General features: G+C 43.9%; 1 protein-coding gene across 4 annotated transcripts in view; it reads left to right on the top strand.

Annotated features, from left to right (window-relative positions):
- The window catches only part of PDZD2 (PDZ domain containing 2), a 203,143-nt gene that overhangs the window by 167,689 nt on the left and 13,752 nt on the right, over positions 1–21,702 (top strand). For 3 of the 4 annotated variants that reach the window (XM_064405467.1, XM_064405469.1, XM_064405470.1), the window contains 11 exons: positions 854–968; positions 2,755–2,828; positions 2,985–3,198; positions 4,233–4,350; positions 6,803–6,935; positions 9,806–9,887; positions 10,853–10,956; positions 11,683–11,851; positions 13,625–14,415; positions 15,584–15,728; positions 17,771–21,362. In XM_064405467.1, the coding sequence (XP_064261537.1) occupies positions 854–968; positions 2,755–2,828; positions 2,985–3,198; positions 4,233–4,350; positions 6,803–6,935; positions 9,806–9,887; positions 10,853–10,956; positions 11,683–11,851; positions 13,625–14,415; positions 15,584–15,728; positions 17,771–21,362 (5,537 nt within the window). The remainder of the gene's footprint in view (positions 1–853; positions 969–2,754; positions 2,829–2,984; positions 3,199–4,232; positions 4,351–6,802; positions 6,936–9,805; positions 9,888–10,852; positions 10,957–11,682; positions 11,852–13,624; positions 14,416–15,583; positions 15,729–17,770; positions 21,363–21,702) is intronic. The other variant, XM_064405468.1, reaches the window with a different exon arrangement.

Here is a 21,702-nt window from a genome sequence, read left to right as displayed (position 1 = left end):
TCCACATCCTTTGTCCGCCTGGTTGGTGACTTTTCCCTTTATTCTGTAAAATGCATGAAAAGCAGTGATAAGAGGGGAAATATAGGAAAGGGTTGTGGACCAAGGAAGTGATTTGTCTGGGAAATAACTCAGCAGAAGGGGGAGAGGTTCATTCTGCTGTGTTCATCAGTTCTCAGGTCAGCTTTGCGAGATGGTCCCATAGCCTGCTGGGGTAGTGCAGGGGTAACAGCTAATGGATGGAGCCCTGGGGAATCTATTGATCTAGATTTATTTAAATACAACGTGATATATGTCTCCAGAATAATTAAAAATGTACGTGTGAGTGGTAGCCCCCACATGCCATTCTCCTTTCAGCTACATTCCTAACATTGCAGCACTGACCTTATGTCATGTTCTGAAGCTTTTCTTCTTCCTGAGGAAATGTAGGATCTGTGACATAAGAGAAACCTATAGTTAATCCTGGATATAGATCTCAGGGGTAGGAACTGACTGTCTGTTAATTCAGAATGAATGTGTTACTGATTTTAAAGTGGGAAATATATTGACCCCATGTTTTGAAAAAACACAAAATATTCTCAGAGTTTTTGCTATATTAGCTTAGGGTGCCTGCTTCTATATTTTGGGCTGATGAGTGTGTTGATAATGGAGTGAAAGTAAAGGAGGAAGTGGAATGAGAGAGTAAGTTGGCAAAACCATTCATCAGAAGATTTTAGGTTTTCATCTTTCCCTTGTCTTGTACATTACTGGCAGTCTTTCTCACACAGATGATACAGAGTAAAGTGCCAGCTGTGTGTCTTCTCCTCTCTTTTCTGTAGGAAAAGAGAAAATCTCTTCAAATCTCTTCTTTCTGTAGGGTCTTGGATTCAGCATTGTGGGAGGTCAGGATTCTGCTCGTGGACGAATGGGGATTTTTGTGAAGACTATATTCCCAAATGGAGCAGCGGCTGCTGATGGAAGGCTTAAAGAAGGTATGGTAGAGAGAATCCAACTTCACGTAAACAACCACAGTGGGATATTATTTCAGTCTACAAGGAAAATTCAAGTACAGCTATGTTTAGGCACCTGGCCAGGAGCAAGAGGCTATGGAAAATGTAAAATTCCCTGTTTGTTCATCCTGTGGAAGATCATTTATGGCAATTAAACTGACTGTATTTCATATTGAGAAGGGGAAACTACAGAATAGTGGTGGCTGCTTTGTTTTCCTCTTTCTCTTTCATGAACTTTATTTGCCCAAAGAGCAAGCTTCAATTCTCCAGTTGGAGAGGGTCAGTGACACCAGGAAAATATAGGTAGCCAACAACATCTGGCTTAAAGATGCTGGACTGGGAAGGCATTATATAAAAGGATGTGTCTGGGAGAGGCTCTTTTGATCCCTTGTACTCTCTAAGCCTCCTGCTATGATTTTGAGTGGACAAGAGTCATAAGCACAAAAAAAACCCCAAAAAACAAACACACAAAACCAACAAAAACCAAAACAACAAAACCCAAAAACCACCAACAACAAAAAAATTTTAAAAGAAGCATGGGATTGGCAGTAGATCACCCTGGTTAGAGAAGGAGATATAGCCAGATCTTATTACTGCTTTTCCAGTCTTGGTGTCTGAGCTGAATCATAGCCTGCTCTGTGTGTGCTATGCTGTGGCCTGAGTGCTGTGACACAGCATTCTGATGACAGACAGACTCTTTAGTGTTGAAATTACAAAGTGACCATGAGTTTTCAGTGGTGGTTTATAACCCTTCTACAGGGGTTGTGTTACTTTGGTTCCATGGAAAGCTGCTCCTGTGTTGCTTCTCTCAAGCTGCTCCTGTGTTACTTCTCTCCTCATATCCTCATTCCTCTCTTTCTGTCTTATCACACTTGTTGTATTTGAGGCTGCTTTTGGTGCCAACTCTCACACTTGCTGCCAGAGGGAAGCTCGCATCCCTGCATCATAGGTTGTGCACTTGCTGTGGGAAGCCAATAAGTAGCAGCTGTCCTATAAACCCAGCAATCATTTGCAGGCTATTCATAGCTTGAAAATTCTTCTTTTTATTTTTTTTTCCTTTACTGAAGCTAGGAAAGGAGAGGAGGGATAGACTTAGCTGACTATATTGCCCCTTGTAATTTTGCACATACGCACGTAAAATTGCAGGAAGTGGGTCTGGATCATGCTGACCCTCTTTTTTGTAAAATGAAGGTAGATAGCTCAGCTGGGTGTAAGTAGTAAGACCCAGAGCCTGGAAGCTGGTAGAAATCTGACAGGACGTGTTCCTTGAGGTGAAAAAGACATTTGTTGTCACAGCGTGTGGGCTACTACATGCTTCTCTGTCCGCGGGCATTTAGTAAAGGAACACATTTGCTTTCTGCACGTGGATGCAAGGTTAGTTTTCTTGAACAGGCTTTGAAGTGATGTGCTGTAGTGTTTCACTTAGTTCCTCATTTCTCCTGTTAATGCTTACAAAAGAAAGGCAATTTTATAGTACATTTGGACTATACCTCATGTCATAATAATTTTCAGACTTCAGTTAAAATCCAGAGCATTTTCAGCTTGTTTTTGGGAAGTTCAGAATCTCTGCTGAAGAACAGTTTTTACTTTGGTAACCCATCACTAATAACTTGTAGAGACATTAGTACAAGTGAGGACAATAAAAGGCTTTTTATTGGATAGTTAACTGAAATCCTTACAGTAGTGGATCACCTCATGTTCAGGAAGGATGTTTTAAATCTCCATAGTCTTTATATTGCTGACCTCATTTTCTGTATCTATTTACCAGGGGATGAAATCCTGGAAGTTAATGGAGAGTCTCTGCAAGGACTGACCCATCAAGAGGCCATCCAGAGGTTTAAGGTAACATGGATGTAGCACTGAAGAGATTCATGCTCCTCTTCACTCATTGCCATCTCCTACCCTCAGCTTGATCCTCCTGCACTGCCACGGGTTACCGTGTGCAGGTTTAGTGACGAATGTTGGTCACCTCACGGTGCTTCTGTGCTGTCTCTGCAGCAACTCAAGAAGGGCGTGGTGACGCTGACGGTGCGCACGCGGCTGCGCAGCCCCAGCCTCACGCCCTGCGTGACGCCCACCCTGCTGAGCCGCTCCAGCTCCCCCAGCGCCAGCGTGCCTGTCCCCGGCCTCGAGGAGCCCGAGGGCTCCTCCTCCAGCCGCAAAGGACCCGGCCCCAAGGACAGGATCGTCATGGACGTGACCCTCAATAAAGGTGAGGGTCCATCGAAACGGTCTGGGAGAGCAAATCTCTGCTTCTTAGGGGAGTTTTTGGGAATAGGTTAGAGATGCTTATGCCTATTGCATCCAAGTATGACATGGGACTAGTACCCTAGTACTAGTACCTTCTAATGCAAAAATTTCTGAAGAGTTCCCCTTTCTGCATTTTGCTTTTCCAGAATGGCTCTTATGGCTAGCACTCAGTGTCCACGCTGCTGAAAGAAGGAGGCTGTGAGATACCAGGCAAAATGTAAATCAACCTTGTGACAGCCCAAGAGGCTGTGACCTTCCTTAAAGGGCATCTCCAGGGAAGGCAAAACTGCACAGTGTTGAAAAGTTCCCTGATAACTTGTTTGAACTCCTCTGTGAGGGTTGCTCTCATTACTAATAATTGCTCATTATAAACTTAAAGCATATGTTATGTGTGGTAGACAAATATGCCTATTTTTAAGACTTATAATATAGTGATTTTAAAGGTTGGATTAAAAACTTTGAGAGAGAATGTAAGGTGTCCAGTGATCCCTACAACAAGGGTGTTGTTACCTGAAGGAAAGCAGAGGTGAAAGTAGACAGAGGTGACCATTGAACCAGAGATAATGCCTTACCTTCCTTTGTGCTTATTTGCTGAGAAGTGCCATACAGATATTTAACAAAGGAGGGCAATACAATTGGCAGCATCTTCTGTGCTCATGTTTTCTGCAATAATTTTAAGTGACATCTTGATTGGATTGCTGCCTCTCCTCCTTTGTGCCATGGACCAGATCAGACCTTGTGCGATATTTCCAGGAGGTTCCCACGGTGCACAGAGTATTTTCTGAGATACATCAATCTCAGAAAACAGTCAGGATCAGCTATTTTCAATCCTGATTTCCACTTGCTGGTCTTAGCTTCCTGACTGACTGCACCTAAGGCCAGCCTCGAAACAATGACACAAGTCCTGAACTCAGATGGGATGTGGGAACACAAACACTTGTGTGTCCTTTGCGATTACGATCTGCCACGTTTCTTTGTACTTCTTGTTTTTCACAGAGCCAGGGGTTGGGCTCGGCATTGGTGCCTGTTGTCTCACGCTGGAAAACAGTTCACCCGGGATATACATTCACAGCCTGGCCCCAGGATCAGTGGCTAAAATGGATGGCAGATTAAGGTTGGTTAAAGCAGAAACATGCTGGTGTCATTTTTACAATAAAATCGATTGAGATTTTGTTTTCACATGTTTGGTTCATGTAGCAGGGAGAAAATTTATGCTTGAGAGTTCACCAAAAAGAAAACATTTAAGTTAAGACTTTCCAAAGTAGTATTAAATGGGCAGGAAACATTATTCTTTGTTCTGGAAACAGCGTGATCATTTAGGTCTGGGTTGTTTGGTTGGTTTTTTGTTGGTTTCTTTTTTTTTTTTTTAATTCTGTATGCAGAAAGCTGAGCCTAATAGCACCCTTTGAAAAGGAGGAGCAGCAAGAAGTGCAGCCTCATGCTTTTTTGTGAGAACTACAGCCAGAGACCCCAGACTGGGAGGAAATTTGCAGACCTCTGCTAAAAGCTCAGTCACCTGAAACTCTCCTAAAAAGAGCTGGGATAAATGTTCCTGCAGCTGCCTGTGCCCATGGCTGCAGCAGTGTTTTTTCTCCTCTTACCCTCAGTCTGGTAGGATTGCTGCAGGCTGACCAGCAGCACTCTGTCATGGAGCTGGGATGTGTTTTGGAAGCAGTCATTTCCAGGGTTCCCTTGTGCCTTACATTGGATTAAGTGACAAAAATTTACTTGCTTTTCCTCTTGTGGAGGTTTCATTTTTGAAAACCATTGGAGGAAACCTTGCCACTTCCTGCATTCCTCCATAAATGCTGATGGGTGCTGGGAGCATAGCTCCAGAGTGGAGACTGTGCTGAAGAGGTGCTGGGACTGTGTGATCCTCTTTTGGTGTGTGGTGTGAGTGCTGGTGCAGAGAGGCTGAGCAAATGCCTTGCTATCACATGGCTAGAAAGTGCCTTCTGTTTCTTGGCTCACCAGGAAAACTGCGATAGAAATTTGATTTCTTGGAATAAGGGAAGAAGATAATTTTATGGTGGCATTGCTGCCAAAACCCTTGAAAGTTCCTATAATATAGAAATGTCTACAGAAGACAGCATTTAATGGTAACTTTCTTTCTTGAAGGCCCCCTTTGGAAAACATTGCAGTGCTGGTTAAGTCTGTATGTAACAGCTGCATTGTTTATTAGGTTTATGTGATTGATTATATCCAGGCACGCTTCCCAGATTTTTAGCTTGCTTCTTTGAGACGTTGCTTCTGTTGTCCCATCAGCAATTTATGGCTTCATAGGCCAAAACTTACAGGGTGGTTTTGATTTTTGGAAAACTTTGTTAATCAAATGTTGGCTTTGCAATGCCAGGGGCGGTTTGAATCCAGCTTTTCTGTATCTGAACTCACTCTCTCAGTCGTGTGGCTATGTAAGTGACTGCATTTGTACAAGTCTAAAGGACAGGCAGAGCAGTGAGATGGTTGCACAACTGATAATTCACCCTTTACTTTCCTGAGCCTGTACCAGAAGTGCAGCTTACTGAATTGCAATTGTTATTTTGCCTTTGGTGTGTGTACTCATAGTGTCACACGCCACAGTGTCATTGTCACAAGTAGCCCAACAAAAGGCAGCAGCAGTAGATTCATTGAGAGGGTCTATTCAAAGCAAATGTTTCCGGAATTATGGAGAATGCTTAATGATATCCCTAGTTGATGATATTTTCTTTTGAATAGTTCCAGATGTCTGAGCACCATAAGCAAGAATTACAAAACTGAGAAAACAGAACTAAATAATCATAGAATCATAAAATGGTTTGGGTTGGAAGAGACATTAAAGATCATCTTGTTTCAAATCCCTTGCCATGGGCAGGGAATCTTTCACTAGGTCAGGTTACTCAAAGCTCCATCCGTCCTGGTCTCAAGCATATCCAGAGCTTCTCTGGGCAACCTGTTCCAGTGCCTCACCACCCTGACAGTAAAGAATTTCTTCCTAACACCTGATCTGATCCTGCCCTCTTGCAGTTTCAAGCCATTCTCCATTGTCATATCACTGCATGTCCTTTTAAATCACACAGTGTGTTTTCCTTTCAGGAGAGTTTTGTTTTCTTTTTTTCTTTTTCCTTTTTAATGGGTTCTCTATGATATTTTTTAACAAATACAGGCTTACCAGGCTCAATCTTTTCCTGGAGTAATTTAATAAACTCATATCTAAATAATGAATTTCTTATCAGTGTTTCTGCTAAGTAATTCAGTATGGTGTGAAGGAACAGCCCATCTGAATCCCATTTTTCCTCTTCTGTGCTCAATAAATATCTGATTGCAGAACTGGAACTGAAGCTTGCTTTCACCCTGGTCCAAATGCAGACAGCTTTACTTGGTTCATTCAACTGAGATTTTTTTCTGACCCTCCTTTGCGAACTCAAGAGGACTTAAACCATTTACATCACTGGTAGCAGCACCTTCTTTGAAAGTCACGTCTTTTCCAGAACACTTATGTCTTTGAAAAATCTTGGCCATCAGTTGAAAGCACAATTTTTTTTGCATGGAAAGTGGTTGTGATTAGGTGACTCTGTGTCTCTGTGCAGCCGGGGTGACCAGATTCTGGAGGCGGATTCTGTGAGCCTGCGTCACGCAGCATTAAGCGAAGCCTACGCAATCCTCAGTGAGTGTGGACCAGGCCCAGTCAGCCTGATCATTAGTCGTCATCCTAACCCAAAGGTGAGGAGAAAATGAGTGAGTGTATCTGGATTGTTTTCGTCTGGCACGGTAATTTGAGTCTTGCTGTCGGAAAAGCAGCAAATGAAGAAAGTGGCTTTTTCTCGCCATGGCATGTATTGTGCAAGATGTCAGGATTGTAATGATGCTTCCCAGTTTTGTAAGTCATAGCAATGTTGGACTGTCCCCGGTGCTTTTCACTTAGTCACCCACTGATCAATTGCATTTTCCTGGAACTGCTTGAATGAAGTGTTCCCATCTTTCCTGGTACTTGGATGAAGTAGCTATGCAAATACAGCACAAGATGTCTTCCTCCTAAAAGTTATTTTGCAGTCACTTTGTCTTTGAGTAGACTATAATTTAGGGCCAGGAATACATGTATCAACAGCTTGAATTGATCAACTGTAATAAGGTAAAATCTATCCAAAGATCAAAGTTTTCCTTCAGGAATTAAAACGTGAGAATATGGAGCACACTGCTACTGAATCTGTGCAAGGTCAGTTTGGAAATAAGGCTGTATTTACCAAGTAAGTGGTCTCAAGCATTTTTTAAAAATTGATGATAGAAGATGAAAGCCTATTAGCCAAGCTATAGGGAATAACAGCTTCTTTTATTTCAGTATTTCAAAGAATTTCATGAGTGTACAAAACCTTCCTGTTTAAACAGGAATGAAGCTGTAAAAATATTTGCATTAGTGGGTCCAGAAAGCTCTGACTTTTGAACTCATAACTACAAATGGCCTTAATAAAGCCGTATCTAGGAGAACTCAGGTTTCTTATTTTGTAATTAATAGTGTATTTTCTGCTAAATCAAATATACAGTCAACAAACAGTGGCCTACTTGCCGGAGTTTATTATCTTTGTTGGCAGGCCTTGTGCTGCTAGAAAGAAAGAGGCTGTGGTTCTTTTAAAGGTAACCACGGTGAGGGTAAGAGTTGGGATTATAGCCTAAGATAACAGTGTTTCTGGTGAGTCTGTGTGCTGTGCTGAACCAAAACAATGGTCAATGTGATTGCATTATTAAGGCTTACAGACTTTTTGGATTGTCTGTAAGAAGCATGAAATAAAAATGCCGTGCTGGAGAGCCTGCCCTTTCTCATGTGTCCCTCTTCTTGCTGTGGTGGGGTCCTGAAAGCTGATGAGTGACCTAACCTGGTGTCTGCTGAAAGGATGAACTGAGTTAAGCTAATTGCTTGGTATTACTCGGTACCAGAGGGAAACTATTAAGTGGCTCCTATTACAGTTTTCCATAAGTGATATTTAAGATGATAACAAATCCTTTGCCAAGAAATGTATGAAAGGCTAAAAGCTGAGCTGGAGAGACCCTAAAGCATTTTTCCAGTACTGAATCCATAATCTTGGCAGTATTGAATCCATAATCTCTCATGGCTGGATCTCTGGAAGAGTGTCTGTATAGGTACCCATATTTATTGTTATGTTACTGTCACCCATTTTCTGAAAGCACTGGGGGATCAATAAATAAGTATCAGTATTTCATTTTATTTCATTTGTAATGTAATAATACAATTGTAATGTAATAATACAAGCAGCATGCTTGTAATAATACCCCAGTGTGCAGACTGGAGTTGAGAATTAACTTGTCCCTTTCCATTTTGAATTGCCTGAGCCATAAAGGATGCTAAACATCAAAGCTGGCAGAATTTGCAGAAGCATGAATTTTTGGTTAACTTTAAAGATCTACTGCAATGTACCTAGGACCTGTTTTAATTCTTGGGATATATTTTACATAAAGGTTTGTGTTAAGGCCATGGATCATAGTCTAAGGATCTGGTCCATATTCTGCAGGAATTCCCTGTGCCCAGGAGCCCAGGGACTTTAGGTTTGCTGTGAGGTCATGACACATGCTGGAAACAGAGATGTGTTTTTACAAAGGTTCATGTTGTTTTGAACATTTTTATACTTAATTTCTTATTTTATAACACAAAAGATCCACAGTACATTTTGCTGCTGAGTATGTTTGCTTTGGTGTTTTCATGTACTTCCAAAAAAAATACCACAAAATTTTCTTTCTGCTTGTTATTCTGACTGAATATGGCATTTATGCTGTGTTTAAACTGCTGAGTTTGCTTCAGAATCTCTCAAATCTTCATGGTTCAGGAAGACTCAAGTTTGTAGTCTCTATTTATGCTGAATTTTAATTCATGTAAAGCAATGTGCGCAGCAAGTATTTTTGACAGAATTAATTTGCTTTCTGTTCTTAAATATATATTCCTGCAGACCAGTTGTTCCTGTATAAAATCATATGTTTTCCAGTAATAAGAATTAAACGTATGGCAGTAATTATGGGCTAAATTAGCAAATATGGTAAACCAGTATTTATTCTTAAACCAAAGAAACATTAATTTCCAATTACTAATTTAGGTTTCTTTTTAAAAGCAAGGATAAAAGAAAATTAAAAAGACAACTAATATTATGGGAAGTCTACTATTCTTCCGGTGGGTTAAGTGTAGAATAGCTTAAGTTCTGATGTATGCTTGCACAAAGCAGTCTTTGTCTATTTTAAAGTAATATTTTCTCAACAAATCAATACACAGCTTTTAATTGAGTTAAAACTGGACTATAATAGCTTCATTTGATTTCTTTAAGTCTGGGACTGTTTTATTTGTTTATATTGTGCGTCACTTGAATGCAGTCTTCTTGCAGCTGCCAGGCTTATGCTTCCTGGTTTTTGCTGGAAAGTGGCATGGAGAGAGTCTGAGTCAGAGGACAAGGGCTTAGGAGCACTCAACTAGGTCTTCTTTATTGCATCTTTAAAAATAGTGGCTTATATGAAATGGATGTACTTGTGGTAAGTGGTAAGACTCTTGTAATTTCTTGTGCCCTGTTTGAGCTTTGTCTTCCACCCCACTTCAGGTTTCAGAGCAGGAGATGGATGAAGCAATTGCACGTACTACCCACCGAGAGAGCAAGGACTCCAGCTCCACTCACGTCACAGGTAGCAGCATGTTCTCTTCTCTAGTGCCTGTTCTCTCACAGATGCAGGAGCATTTAAGGCCGTGCTCTGAAGTCCCCCAGCATTAATATTTTGAGAGCCCTCACGACAGCAGAACAGTGTAGAGAGGAGTATCATCACTCTGTCCACTGCAGAAATTTTAGCACAAACATCCAGTTCAGATGGATCAGCTCTGCAGCTTATGTAACTTGCTTTTGTTCACTGGGCTGCCATGACCTGAAAGTAGTGTTGTCAAGAGGTGGTTGTGCTGAACATTTTTCAAGGTGAGGGGAAGCACAGTATTCCAGTAGGGAAAGAGCAGGAGGGGTCTACTCCATCTATGTATGCTTGCCCTTAATGGCAAAAAACTCCCAAAAAGTATTGTGACCATTTGAAAAAGGCCAGGTGTTGCATACTGGACTATATGTTTTAACACCATTTTGATCTTTAAAGTCATATCAAAATATGTACTCTGGTATCTCTGTGATGTGTTTGAACTCCGGCATTCCACAAAGTCTGGCAGATGAAAGCAAACTTTTGGCAATGGCAGAGTGACCAGTAAGGGGATGTTCAGACAGAAATGTTAGATTTGTTATGATCCCCTTTTTATGTGTGTCAGCTAAGATCTGCTTTGAAGTTGACTTTGTCAGTGGCTGTTGATTTGTCTTCTGAGGTTGCCCCTAGTCAGCAGCATTCTCCAACAGATGGGGAAGACCATCTTCTGCTCCTCTCTTGTTCATAGCACTGCCCTAGGCCTGGCTGGTGTAACATGTCTCCGTGGTAACATGCTGTCTGAACTGAGGGAGAACTTCTGAAATGCTGAATAAATCTCACTTTAGGAAAGCAATTCAGATAATAAATAAGTGTGATTAAATGCGGCCACCAGCTCAGAAGATGAATGAGAAGGCTGTTTGATTAGATGGACCACAACTTTAATTTTTGGCATCTAACTAATCTGTGTTTAACAGGAGCTGTGCAAAAAAGTCCATCGCCTAGTGTGAAGGCCAAACAAGGAGAGACCTCATCTCCCCTCAGCTGGACAATGAAACGTTTCTTGGAGCCAGCAAGCCGGGTAAAAGGATTAGATGCAATAAAAATAGAGCCTGCTTCAAATTCAGCTTTTACTGAAGCTCTTGGCTATGGGGTTCAAAAACCTGCATGCTCCTTCCCTGTCACATGAGCTCCATAAAGGGTTTGTTTCTTGTGTCACACATCTAAATTGTGACAGCAGCAAGCTTCTCTTTGTCTGTGTGACTATAGGCTTTGGGAGTGATGTGCAGAGCATGGCAGAGAAGGATATGGGGTCCCACCTCCTGCCACCTCCAAGGCACCCCTGCTTTGTGGGACACATTCAAAGTTAGCAGGAAGGACCAGAAGGCTGAGACTAAGTCCCTCTCTACAGCCATTGCAGTGGAAAAATCTGTTTTTCCTGGTAAAGCTGAGGAAGATGTAGACACTATGTCTGGAGGTACAAAGCCTTCCTTTCTTTCAGTGTAGAACAAAGGGAACTGCAAAAGTGCAGTTTCATCCCTTTTTTCTGCATTGAACCACACTTGTAAAGCAGTGGGATTTGGAATCCCTTTTTATTTATTGTATTGACAAAAAATGTGTTGATGTGCAGTGCTTCAGACATCCAATTTCAACAGTTTGGCTCTCAATATACAAGTCCTCTATTTTAAAAACAGGGTTTAAACCTACTTTATTGACACAGCAGTATGAGTGGTCTGTGTGGTGCTCACATGCAGGCAGGGGCTTTATGCATTGAGGACAGCTGGTCACTAGGGTCACTTCTCTTCAGCAGGGATCCGTCAGCTCTGAGGCAGAGCTTTCCCAGTACTTCTCCCATGATGGTTCGAGCCATATCCCCTTCTCTGATGCTGTCCCTGGCTCGTGTGATGAGGAGCAGCTCCGTCAGAAGAACAGGAACAGCTGGCTGGATGATGGCTCTCTTCTCCCTGGCAGCCTGAGTAAGTGATACAAATGTGTCTGGTCATTGGACTAGTAGGGGCAGAGTGGCTGAGTGCTGGGTTCCTGTACAGGAGAGCTGTGGTGGTCCCTGTGCTGGTAAGAAATGCCAGGCAGAGCATTGTAAGCCATTGTTGATCGCATGATGTCTTGGTTTGGAAAGACAGGTGTCTGCTAAGGAAGGCAGGAGCCTCCCCTGAAATGGAAAATGTAAAACCCCTCCCTCTAAATTGCTATAAATTTTAAATTAAGGGGCTCTCAGGCAAAAAATATGGGAGCAGGAAATAACAGTTCTTTATTAGGGAAGAAAATAAAAAGATAATATTAACAATGCAGTAAACTAAACAACACTGACAGAGTCAGAACATAACCTGACACCCTGTTGATCAGAGTTTTGGTAGCAGTCCAAGTGGAAATGTGGCTGCAGTCCTCCTGGGTGTGATTCTGTCAGAACAGGGATCCTGTAGGAAGGTGTAGTCTTCCTCTGAACATCCAGGGGAAGAGAGCAGATGTTTCTCTGGGAGATCCCTGCTGTTCCAGAATCTCAAGATGCTGGTGTACCAGAAACTCGAGGTTATATCTGGGTAGGAATTCTTGGCTCTCCCCTCTGGGTGGAGCATCTCACAATGGGATGCTGTAGTTCTTATCAGTCATGCAGTGGCATTCAGTAGCCTGTTATCAGCAGATGTCTCCCCAGTTGTGGAAGAGATAAGGAAAACTTCCCACTTAACAGAAGACAACTGCCATACAGATGGTAAATAGAATACAATTTGCTTGACAATCCAGGACATATGAAGTTCTGGAAGATTGAAGGAATTTACAACAATCCACAGAAACGCCTGTTTCCATGATATTTTGTTCAAAACACTGTTCTGATAATGTGAAAATGACTTTGATTGGTTTGGATGAAATTAGATTGACAGCACTGTGGAGTTTGGGGTTTTTTTTCAAATTGCTGATCATCTTATTTATTACATTTATGGAGACTGTTCATAGCTATCTCAGAAACTTTGAGAGGGTCAATATATGTATAAAAACAAACGTGTAATTTTACATCAGATATTTCGCATGTGTATCTTTCTCCCCATAATAACTGACTAAAAGAACCTTGTGTGTCCTTAATGATGTGCACCTGATCACAAATTCAAAGCATGTATTTGTTCTCTCTTTCCTGTTTTCTCAAATATGTTCTTTATCTACATCTTCTTTTCTGTGGAAATTATTTAATGTTTAAAAGCATTTTTACATTTCTAACTAGCCACCAAAAAATGCAAAACAAAATAATGTCCCGCAAAGTGAGATGCAGTTCTTTCTAAGGAGAATGCGGGAAAGGTTCTTGGGTTTCTTACTTGCTGATTTGAAATTGATTGTTGTGTCTTTGTTCAAGAAAGCAATTTTTACTCTCTGTGAGTTAATTCAGGAGTCCTGAGCTTAGATTTAAGGAAAATGTGAAAGAAAATCTGTTGTTTAAGCTAAAATACACATTTGAATTTACATCCCTTTCTTTGAGTCATAGTCATAATTTAGAAATAAACTGAAAATAGAACTAGACATGCTAATGAACTGATTTTGGGAATTTCCCATAAATTGTAGCTATCTGCAGTCCTCTTGATGTTTACTGCAGTTAGTGAGGACATGAAAAGCCTGCTTTTTGCTTTGTGAAGAAGAGTTAAGCTTCCTCTGTAAACAGACCTACATGTATTCTGCTGTAGCGAGATGCGCGGTGTTAAAAATCATCTGTAAGTATAGTTAAATTATAACTTTTATTTCCCTAGCTGCTAGAGATGCAGGAGTGACAAAAGCAAATGGTTTGGCTTCTCCAGCTAGTGGGAGGTCGTCTGGCCATCACAACAAGCACGTGGAGTCTGTCCGACCCGGCATCCTCAGCGACAGCCCCAAATCTGCCCGCAGCCCCTTTCATCGACAGAGACGGGTTGTTTTCTATGATGGTGACGCCAGTGACGACGATGAAAGTTCCCACTTGCACAGGAGCCAGAGGGCCAAGAGCCAGGAGGATGCTGGCATTGTCATTACAACCTCGTCTGTAGAAATCGATGATGAGAGCCAGGACAGTGAGTCATCGAGATACAGTGGCATGGAGACATCTTCCCCTGTCTTTAGCAACTCTGTGGAGTCTGCAGACAGCACGCTGGAGCAAGTTGAATCTCCTTTTTTCCCCATCATAGCATTTGATTACTCAAGTGTGCCTGAAGTTCGTCTTGGCAGCCTGAGTTTGAGGGAGCTCCGGGAAGCACAGCTTGAATCCAAGAGATCGCCAAAACTTGAGCACAGAGCAGTCACCAGAGTGAAAAGCATGATGAGCACTGAGTGCCGAAGCCTTCAGAGACACAGGACGGAGGAGCATGGCTCTTACAACAAGCCTGTTGCCAGGATGCTCCCTCACAGCAAGAAGTGTGAAGCACCTGATGTGGCTGGGCAGGGCCAGGTTGAAGTTGTCACTCTGGTTCGCAATGAGCACGAGTCATTCGGCCTGGATTTGGAAATCCAGGCCATGCCCTTAAAGGTTGTTGTCACAGGGATGCGGCCAGGTGGACCAGCAGAAATGGTAATTTGTAATTTGAGTACCTTATAGTGATGTGCTTTCCCATTTTGGGGCTGATTATTATTATTTTCATAGTTATTACTAAGCAAGTGGCCTGCTGAGAGTAACCACAACTGAAGTGTTTGTCCTTGCTGGGAAAAATATCTCACCCCATGTTGTTGTGGAGCTGCTGCTAAATAAAATGTTTCTGATTCAGAAGTGCACCCAGGCTAATTCAAAACTAAGAGAAGCAACACACAGATCCACTGAGACGGGCTCATCCCTCCTTGTAATTGCAATTTTGAGAGAATGAAATTTGTGTATTCATGTTCTAACTATGAGCAAAGACAAAATAAGTAAATCCTGGTGGCAGAGGATAATGGTAACAAATGTATTATGCTTTACTATTTTATATGAGCATGTCCCCGTATTAACAGGGATCTGGAACCAAGAGGCTTTAGGTGCTGGCCAGGTTTGCCAAGAGCTACAGTAGAACCACTAACACATTGCTCTTCTGCAGCTCATACGTGCCCATACCAGTATGGATACATGCTTCACACTGGTTGTGGAATTGCTAGATGCAGAAGTGGAAAAAGAAGAATAATACTCTGGTGTACAAACCTGGCTGTAGCATTTTTAATCTCATTAGCGGCCACTAGAGTAAGAGGGGATATGTAAGAGGGGACAGCAGTTTGAATAGGGCTGTGAGATCTGGGGATTAGGGTCCTGTTCCTGCCTTTTTTTCAGACTTCTTTGACAGTATTTAGAAACAACCTTTACCTTAAGAGCTCAGTTTATGTCTGTTCACTGGTTTAAGAGAGTTTCACCTGAGAAGTAGTTTGTGCATGGAATTAAAAAATGACACACACTGTTCCAGTCCTGAAGAAGCTAGGGCTGATCCATCCCATTTCATTTAACTAAGAGAACTATGTCCTCCATCGTGATACTCATCTCCCAGAGAAACCAGCAGATCTTTTGACCTTCCTGTTTTAGATTGATCGTTAATTCTTCTCCTGGCAGAAACACAGTCTGTTCTTTATTTATGTGCTGGCAAACTGACAGCAGTGGTACCTGTGCTCTGCAGTGACGTGAAACTGGGGATGTTGTTCATAAGCTATTAATTGCTTCCGTGCAATCTCTGCAGGGCTTCTGATGTGTATTTATAATTTCCTTGAATCTCTCTTTGCATCAGGGATCAATGGGCAAGATGTCTGTAGGAGATGAGATTACCACTATCAACAGCATCCCCGTCAGCAAGATGATGTACGAGGAAATCTGTTTGCTTATGCAGTGTCTTCCCACATCCGTAACCCTGGAGATCCAGAAGGCAGCGTCAGGTGAGAAAGCAGTTTTGCTTTTGTACCATTTATTCTGGGTACAAGTGAACAAAACGTCCTTGGATCTGCTGGGCCTGACCTTCTGCTGTCCTAGCTTTCCACATGGATTCAGAGAAGAGGACAGGGAGGGACATTGTGTCTGCACTGGTGAACCAGGCAAAGCACTTCATCACCAAGTCAAGCTTCAGGGTCCTCTCTGGCATCATGATAAGGGGAGAAAACCTACTCCTGTGTGAAGTATTCAAAGTTCCCACATAGAGTAGGTCCCTCCTGCCAGTGTTTGGAGAGGTCTGAGTCATCTGATGCAGTTCTGGAACTAAAATGGCAGTTACTCTTGTCCTGACAACTCATTTTATTGCTGTACCTGTTCATGAAATATGTAGGCCCCTTATAATCAAATCTGTCTCTCTTAAATCCGAAGTTCTAGTAATGTTTTTTTTGAATGGACAATGAGACACTAAAAACCTCTTTTCTTTCTTTTTTTCTTTCCTTCCCTTTTATTATGTCAGAATTCTCTGAAGTGCAGGAAGATGAAACAGAAAACTAAAATCTTACAAAAATGTTTATTTTTATGTTTCATTACAGAAAGTTTTCTAGTGTGAGTTGAAATACTTGATACCTTCTTGCTTTCTGCTCAGGGCTGATTTATGCTTCTACAGCAATATATGAATCCCCACAGACTGTGCAAATTATGTGGTGTGGAAATGAGTTTTGGAAAAAGAAAAGCATACTTTTCAAATTCAGGAAGAACATAATATTTTGCTTTGTTCTAGCTTATGATCTTCTTTGTGTACCTTTGTGTACCTGGGAACCTAAAGTGCTTCCAGATGCTTGACTTCCAGTTGTTCTTTAAGGAATTCCAGGCTTGGCAGGATCTTGTTCTTGTTTCCTTAGATTGCTGTGGCTTCTCAAACCAATAGCATTGGGGCAAGAACACATTGGCAGTACTTTGTAAGGCCCTTCACCCTTTCCCCTGTCCTATCCCTCTGGCAAAAAAAATGGTCTCTTCAGCATGTAATCCACCATGCTGAAGCAGGGGAGTACTTCAAATTCTAATGTGGCTGCTTGACATAGCCTTCCTGAGGTGTTTTTCCCTTGTTGGCTCCAGGAGGAATCAGCACTTCTTAACAAGGATACCTAAGTTAGATGATGTGGATGATCTTGCAGGTTTGTGTGAGAAGTACAGAGATGCACAGGCACCTTTAAATGAGCAGGAAAGGATGCTGACACTGAATAGCCTCTCCTTCTCCAGACACTTTCTGGGCCCCATGTCATAGTAACTGGCCTCTGGAAGGCAGCTTGAATGGGGATGCATGTCTCAGGAGCAGTGTAGAGAGGTGGAATCTGGTGCATAGGTTGAAGTGCTGGAAGCTGAAGATGTGGAGAAATGGGTGAGCAGGAATGTGTTAGAGTGCGGCAGTGACAGGGAGCTCGGTGTGCTGCCCAGGAGTGGGTTAAACATGTACTGGAAGCCAGGAGAGGTCTGTGCCAGAAATGCAGTAAAGCCCATGTGCTTAATGTGTGCATGACGTCGCATGTCACACTGAACACCTGCAAAAGTGCTGAGGGTTCAGAGCCAAGTTATTTACGCACAGACTGTCGCTGTGTTATCTGGTCACCTTTGCTATGTCAGGGCTTTCTGTGCTCCCCGGGGTCTCTGTTGGAGATTTCAGAGATGAAACAAGTGATGAGAAGCAGTGCTGCTCAGCGTGACGTACTGCATGCTGACACTTTGGTAGTTGGCTGCTTGACTGCTGCAATTTCAAAGATGAGAGTTAAACAGATCATGACTACTCACCTTGGATAAGTGGATTGCTCCCTTCTGTGCACTACTCAAATACACATGGTTATGATTAATTTGAGTTGTTGTAAACATCATTACAGAAGAGGAGGAGTGCAGATCAAAATGAAAACATGTAGTCTATGTGGGCGTCTATTTTTGTAATAAAACCTGGTGTTTTCTATATCACTACTTACATTTGACAGGATTTTGCCTTTTTTCTTTCTTTCTTTCTTTTTTTTTTTTTTAAATTGTGATACAGCTGTCAGCAGATTTACAAACCTCATCCTGTCTCCAGGGGTAGACACTCAAAATCAGGCCAATGTCAACAGCATCCTCACAGCGGAGGAAGAGCAGAGCTCTGGGAAGCGAGAAAGGGCAGGTCTGCAGGCTGCCGTGGGCGGCTGCGCGGCGGAGAGAGCAACACTGCCGCCTGATGCCACCGGCAGGGACGTGCACAGAGGCAGCCCGAGGGCCAGCCGTGAGGAGGAGTGCGCGGCCATCCCCGTCACTGACATCGATGACCTGCTCAGCCAGATGGGTGTCCCCGAGGGCAGGGCCCCGCGCACCCCTTCGCGCGCTGAAAGTCCCCTCCGAGACACCGAGTACACCACGATGTGCTGCTGTGGCACTGACGAAGGCTGCCCCGGCTCCGAGCCACGAGCACCCAAGGAGGAGCTGCTGGAGAAAGCTGTGAATTGTGGAGCTAATGCACAAGGGGTTTTGGGGCTGTCTGTGTTGGACTCCATCAACACAGGCAAACTTTTTACTGTGAATAAAAACTCTTTGAATAACTATTCTAGGAATTTTAGCAGTTTAAATGAGGATGAGTTGCCTGCAGCAAACTCTCTGGAGCGTAAGAGGAGTGACCCTTTTCCAAAGTCAATGTATGGGGCTGCGGAGGATTCTCACTCAGATGCAGAGTCTGTCACAGAAGCCTTTGACAGTGCTGGTGAGGGGTTGCTTGGACAATGTGCTGCTGCTAATGCCCCCGCAGGCTCTACTGTAACAGAGTCAGATGAGGAGCAAATTGAGATTTGTTGCATGAATGACGAGCCGCAGAAGCCCACACAGGAGCAGCATCTCAGCTCTGGAACAAGCTCATCCTTGCTGTCCCCACTGCACCCTTACAGTAGCAAAGTTTTGCAGAATGAGGGCTGTGCAATGTGTGGGTCACTGGAGACAAGCATCAACAAACTAGGTTTGGAAGATCATGGTGGTCCCATTCTATGTCCTTCACAGTGTCCAGATGTGTCCTCTGCATCCTTGTGTTCTCCTTCCTCAGTTCTCTTGCCAGAAGAAGACATCCTAAAGAATTCAGTCAGTATCCCTGAAGTTTACTCTTTCTGTAACAATGGTGCCTTACGTACAGAAGAACAGATGGATTTGGGGACCAGTAATGAACACAAGAAATGCTGTGAATCCACTGAAGAGAAAGGATCTCTGCACTGCAAAAAGACAAGCTTTTGCTCTGCTAGAAATGTCAATGTCTTGGAGAACAGCTTGTTGGAAAAAGAAGGATGTCATGATGAGCCGAGATCCAAATCTGAAAGTGAAATGGCAGTTGATGACTGTAATCATACTGTTAATTACTGCTTGGTGAAGAAAGAAACCAACAGTTTGTCCACTTTGTCTAAAACAGACAGCAATCACGTGAATGCATTGTCAACAAAAGGAATATCACTCAGGTCACCCTTTCCCACTAGATCTAAAGATCCAAAGGCTAATGCAACTCACGAATTGCCAGGAAAAAATGAGAAAATTAACTCTGTAACTTCAGGAAGGACTTCAAATGGAAAAGTCCAAAGCTCAGGCACAAATCACTGCAAAGGAGCTGCAGTACCGCACAGCCCATCCTCACAGAAAAAATCCTGTCAGGAGTCTAAGGCAATGGCACAAAAAAGTATAATGGACACCCTTTTAAATAATCAGAAATCTAAAGCAGGACCAAAGCTAAAAGGGTTCACCATCAAAAGCAAAGCAAAGACAAATTCAGATTCTTCTGGCATTACTCCTACCAAAGTCAATGGGGCTGATCAGAAAAGGGCTTCTGTTTCTCCACAACTATCCCCCAAACTCCTGGGAAAGAAAACACCATTGTCCCGTAACTCACCTACAAACTCAGATCCTGGAAAGAGCATTTCAGCAGTCTCAAAGACTCTGAAATCAGAACTAGAAAATAAACCATCTCTGGTAATTTCTGAAGATTCACTTCTGCCTCTTCTGAATGGCAGCAGCAGTCCAACCTCGAGTGGTGAAATGAAATGTGGCTGTGGGGAGCTATCATGGGGAAAGCCAAAAGAGAAGCAAGTTTCCATGCAGACTGTGGTATGTCAGGGTAAGGATGCTAAGGTGGATGATTTCAGAGCCAGAGACAATCAGTCCGTAGTCACTTCACCTCCTCAGGGGATACCAAAAGCTGAATATGTGAAAGGGAGGACTGATAACCCTGGAGGAGACCTGAACACAATCAAAAGCATCCATAGTGCAGATGACCTTAGGCAATTAGATCTGCAAAATGTAGGAATGGCTGCTGGAGCCTGCACTTCTTCATTGGGGTCCCCCTCAGTTCAGCAGGAGCAGCTGGAAGGGCAGGAGATCCAACGTACTTTCATTGAGGTGAAGCTTTCCTCCTCATCATCCCCTTCGTCCTCCTCCTCTGCCTCATCCTCACCAGCATCGTTTTTGCGGCTGCCATTGCTGGAGAAAACAGAAGAGGTGAATGCAGAAGTGCCTCGGCTGGCTGAGGAGATGGGGACCATGCAGTATTTCTCAAGAGGAGATACTGCTGGAGACAGACGTCCCTGTGGCTTGTCAAAACCTGTGACGAGGACCTACTCGATGCCATCCCAGTTATCCGGTCACTTGAGGGAGGACTGCCATGGCACAGAGGTTCACCCTGTGCAAGGTCCCCAGGGCCAAACTGCAGAGGAGAAATACCCACAGGCAGCAACGGGGATGTTAAAGATGGTGCACCTGAATCTGCCTAACAGCCAGAGTGGAAAGGAGCAAACTTATGCCTCCAAAAGTGCCCAGAAGGTCCATGACACATCCCCCTCAGCCAGTGACATTAGCTACCCCACTGCTGATAAACTGAGAAGCTTCAGGAGGAATTACTATTACTATGAGCTGAACTGGCCACATGAGCCGATTTCATCCTTCTCTGTCAAACAGAGGATCAAATCCTTTGAAAACCTGGCAAATTTTGACCGGCCCGTTGTGAAGGCCATTGATATATGCTCGACTGCAAGGTTGCCCCTTGCCAGGAGGTCTTGTGGTGGGTTGGCCAGCACATCCAGCTCCACTGAGGCACCATGGGCACTGCGGCGCAGCTTGAGCTCCTACGGTGGCAGTCCCAGCTCAGCCAACACCGTGGCCAAGTCTCCCCTTGGCACAGAGCCCGTGTGTGTGACCGAGGGTGGCAAAGGTGATGGAAAGCCCCAGAGGAGCGAGGAGGATGGCGCTGGGGCAGACATGGCTGCCTTCCCCACCTCGGCCTCACAGGTGCGCCGCAGCCGGGGCCTGGGCCGGCCGCCGCTGTCCCGCTCCAGGCTGCGGGAGCTGAGAGCCCTCAGCATGCCCGACCTGGACAAGCTGTGCGGAGAGGGCTTTTCGGAGCCCCCGCAGCCCGCCTGCTTCAAGACAGAGCTGGAAATCACGCCCCGCAGAGTCCTTGGCACACCTGCCCAGAGCGGGGCAGCTCCACCAGCCCGCTGCAGCCCGGCAGAGCTGGGTGGGATGGGAATGGGAGCCTGCAGCCCCCGGGACAGCGGCTCAGGGACGCCGGGTTCTGCCTCTGATGATGACATGCCCCATGGCAGCTCTCTGGATGGGGGAAACAGCTGGTCTATCAGGTTGGTGTCAGCTTTGCTGTTGTTGTTTTATCCCTACCCAAGGCAAAGCTTCCACTGTGCCGCAGGTCTGCCCCAAAGCACGTTTCAGCTGCGGCCCCAGCCTGCTGTCCCCTCACAGTCTGGGGCTGCCATTCATGACCTTGATGCCTCGGAGCTGCCATGCTGTTGTGTCTTGGCTTCACTACAGAATTAAACATTTTATCCTGGAATGGCGGGGCTCCTTTTCTGTGGCCCCTCTAGCTGGTTTTGGTCAGTTTTTGGCCATGTTACAGTACAGCAGTAGTGGTGGAGAGGAGTCTGCACAGCACTGGCTGCCAGCACAGCCTGTGGTGACAAACGA

The sequence above is a fragment of the Passer domesticus genome, chromosome Z, assembly GCF_036417665.1.
Source record: "Passer domesticus isolate bPasDom1 chromosome Z, bPasDom1.hap1, whole genome shotgun sequence".
Lineage (NCBI taxonomy): Eukaryota > Metazoa > Chordata > Aves > Passeriformes > Passeridae > Passer > Passer domesticus.
This window is presented reverse-complemented; position numbering and strand designations above follow the sequence as displayed.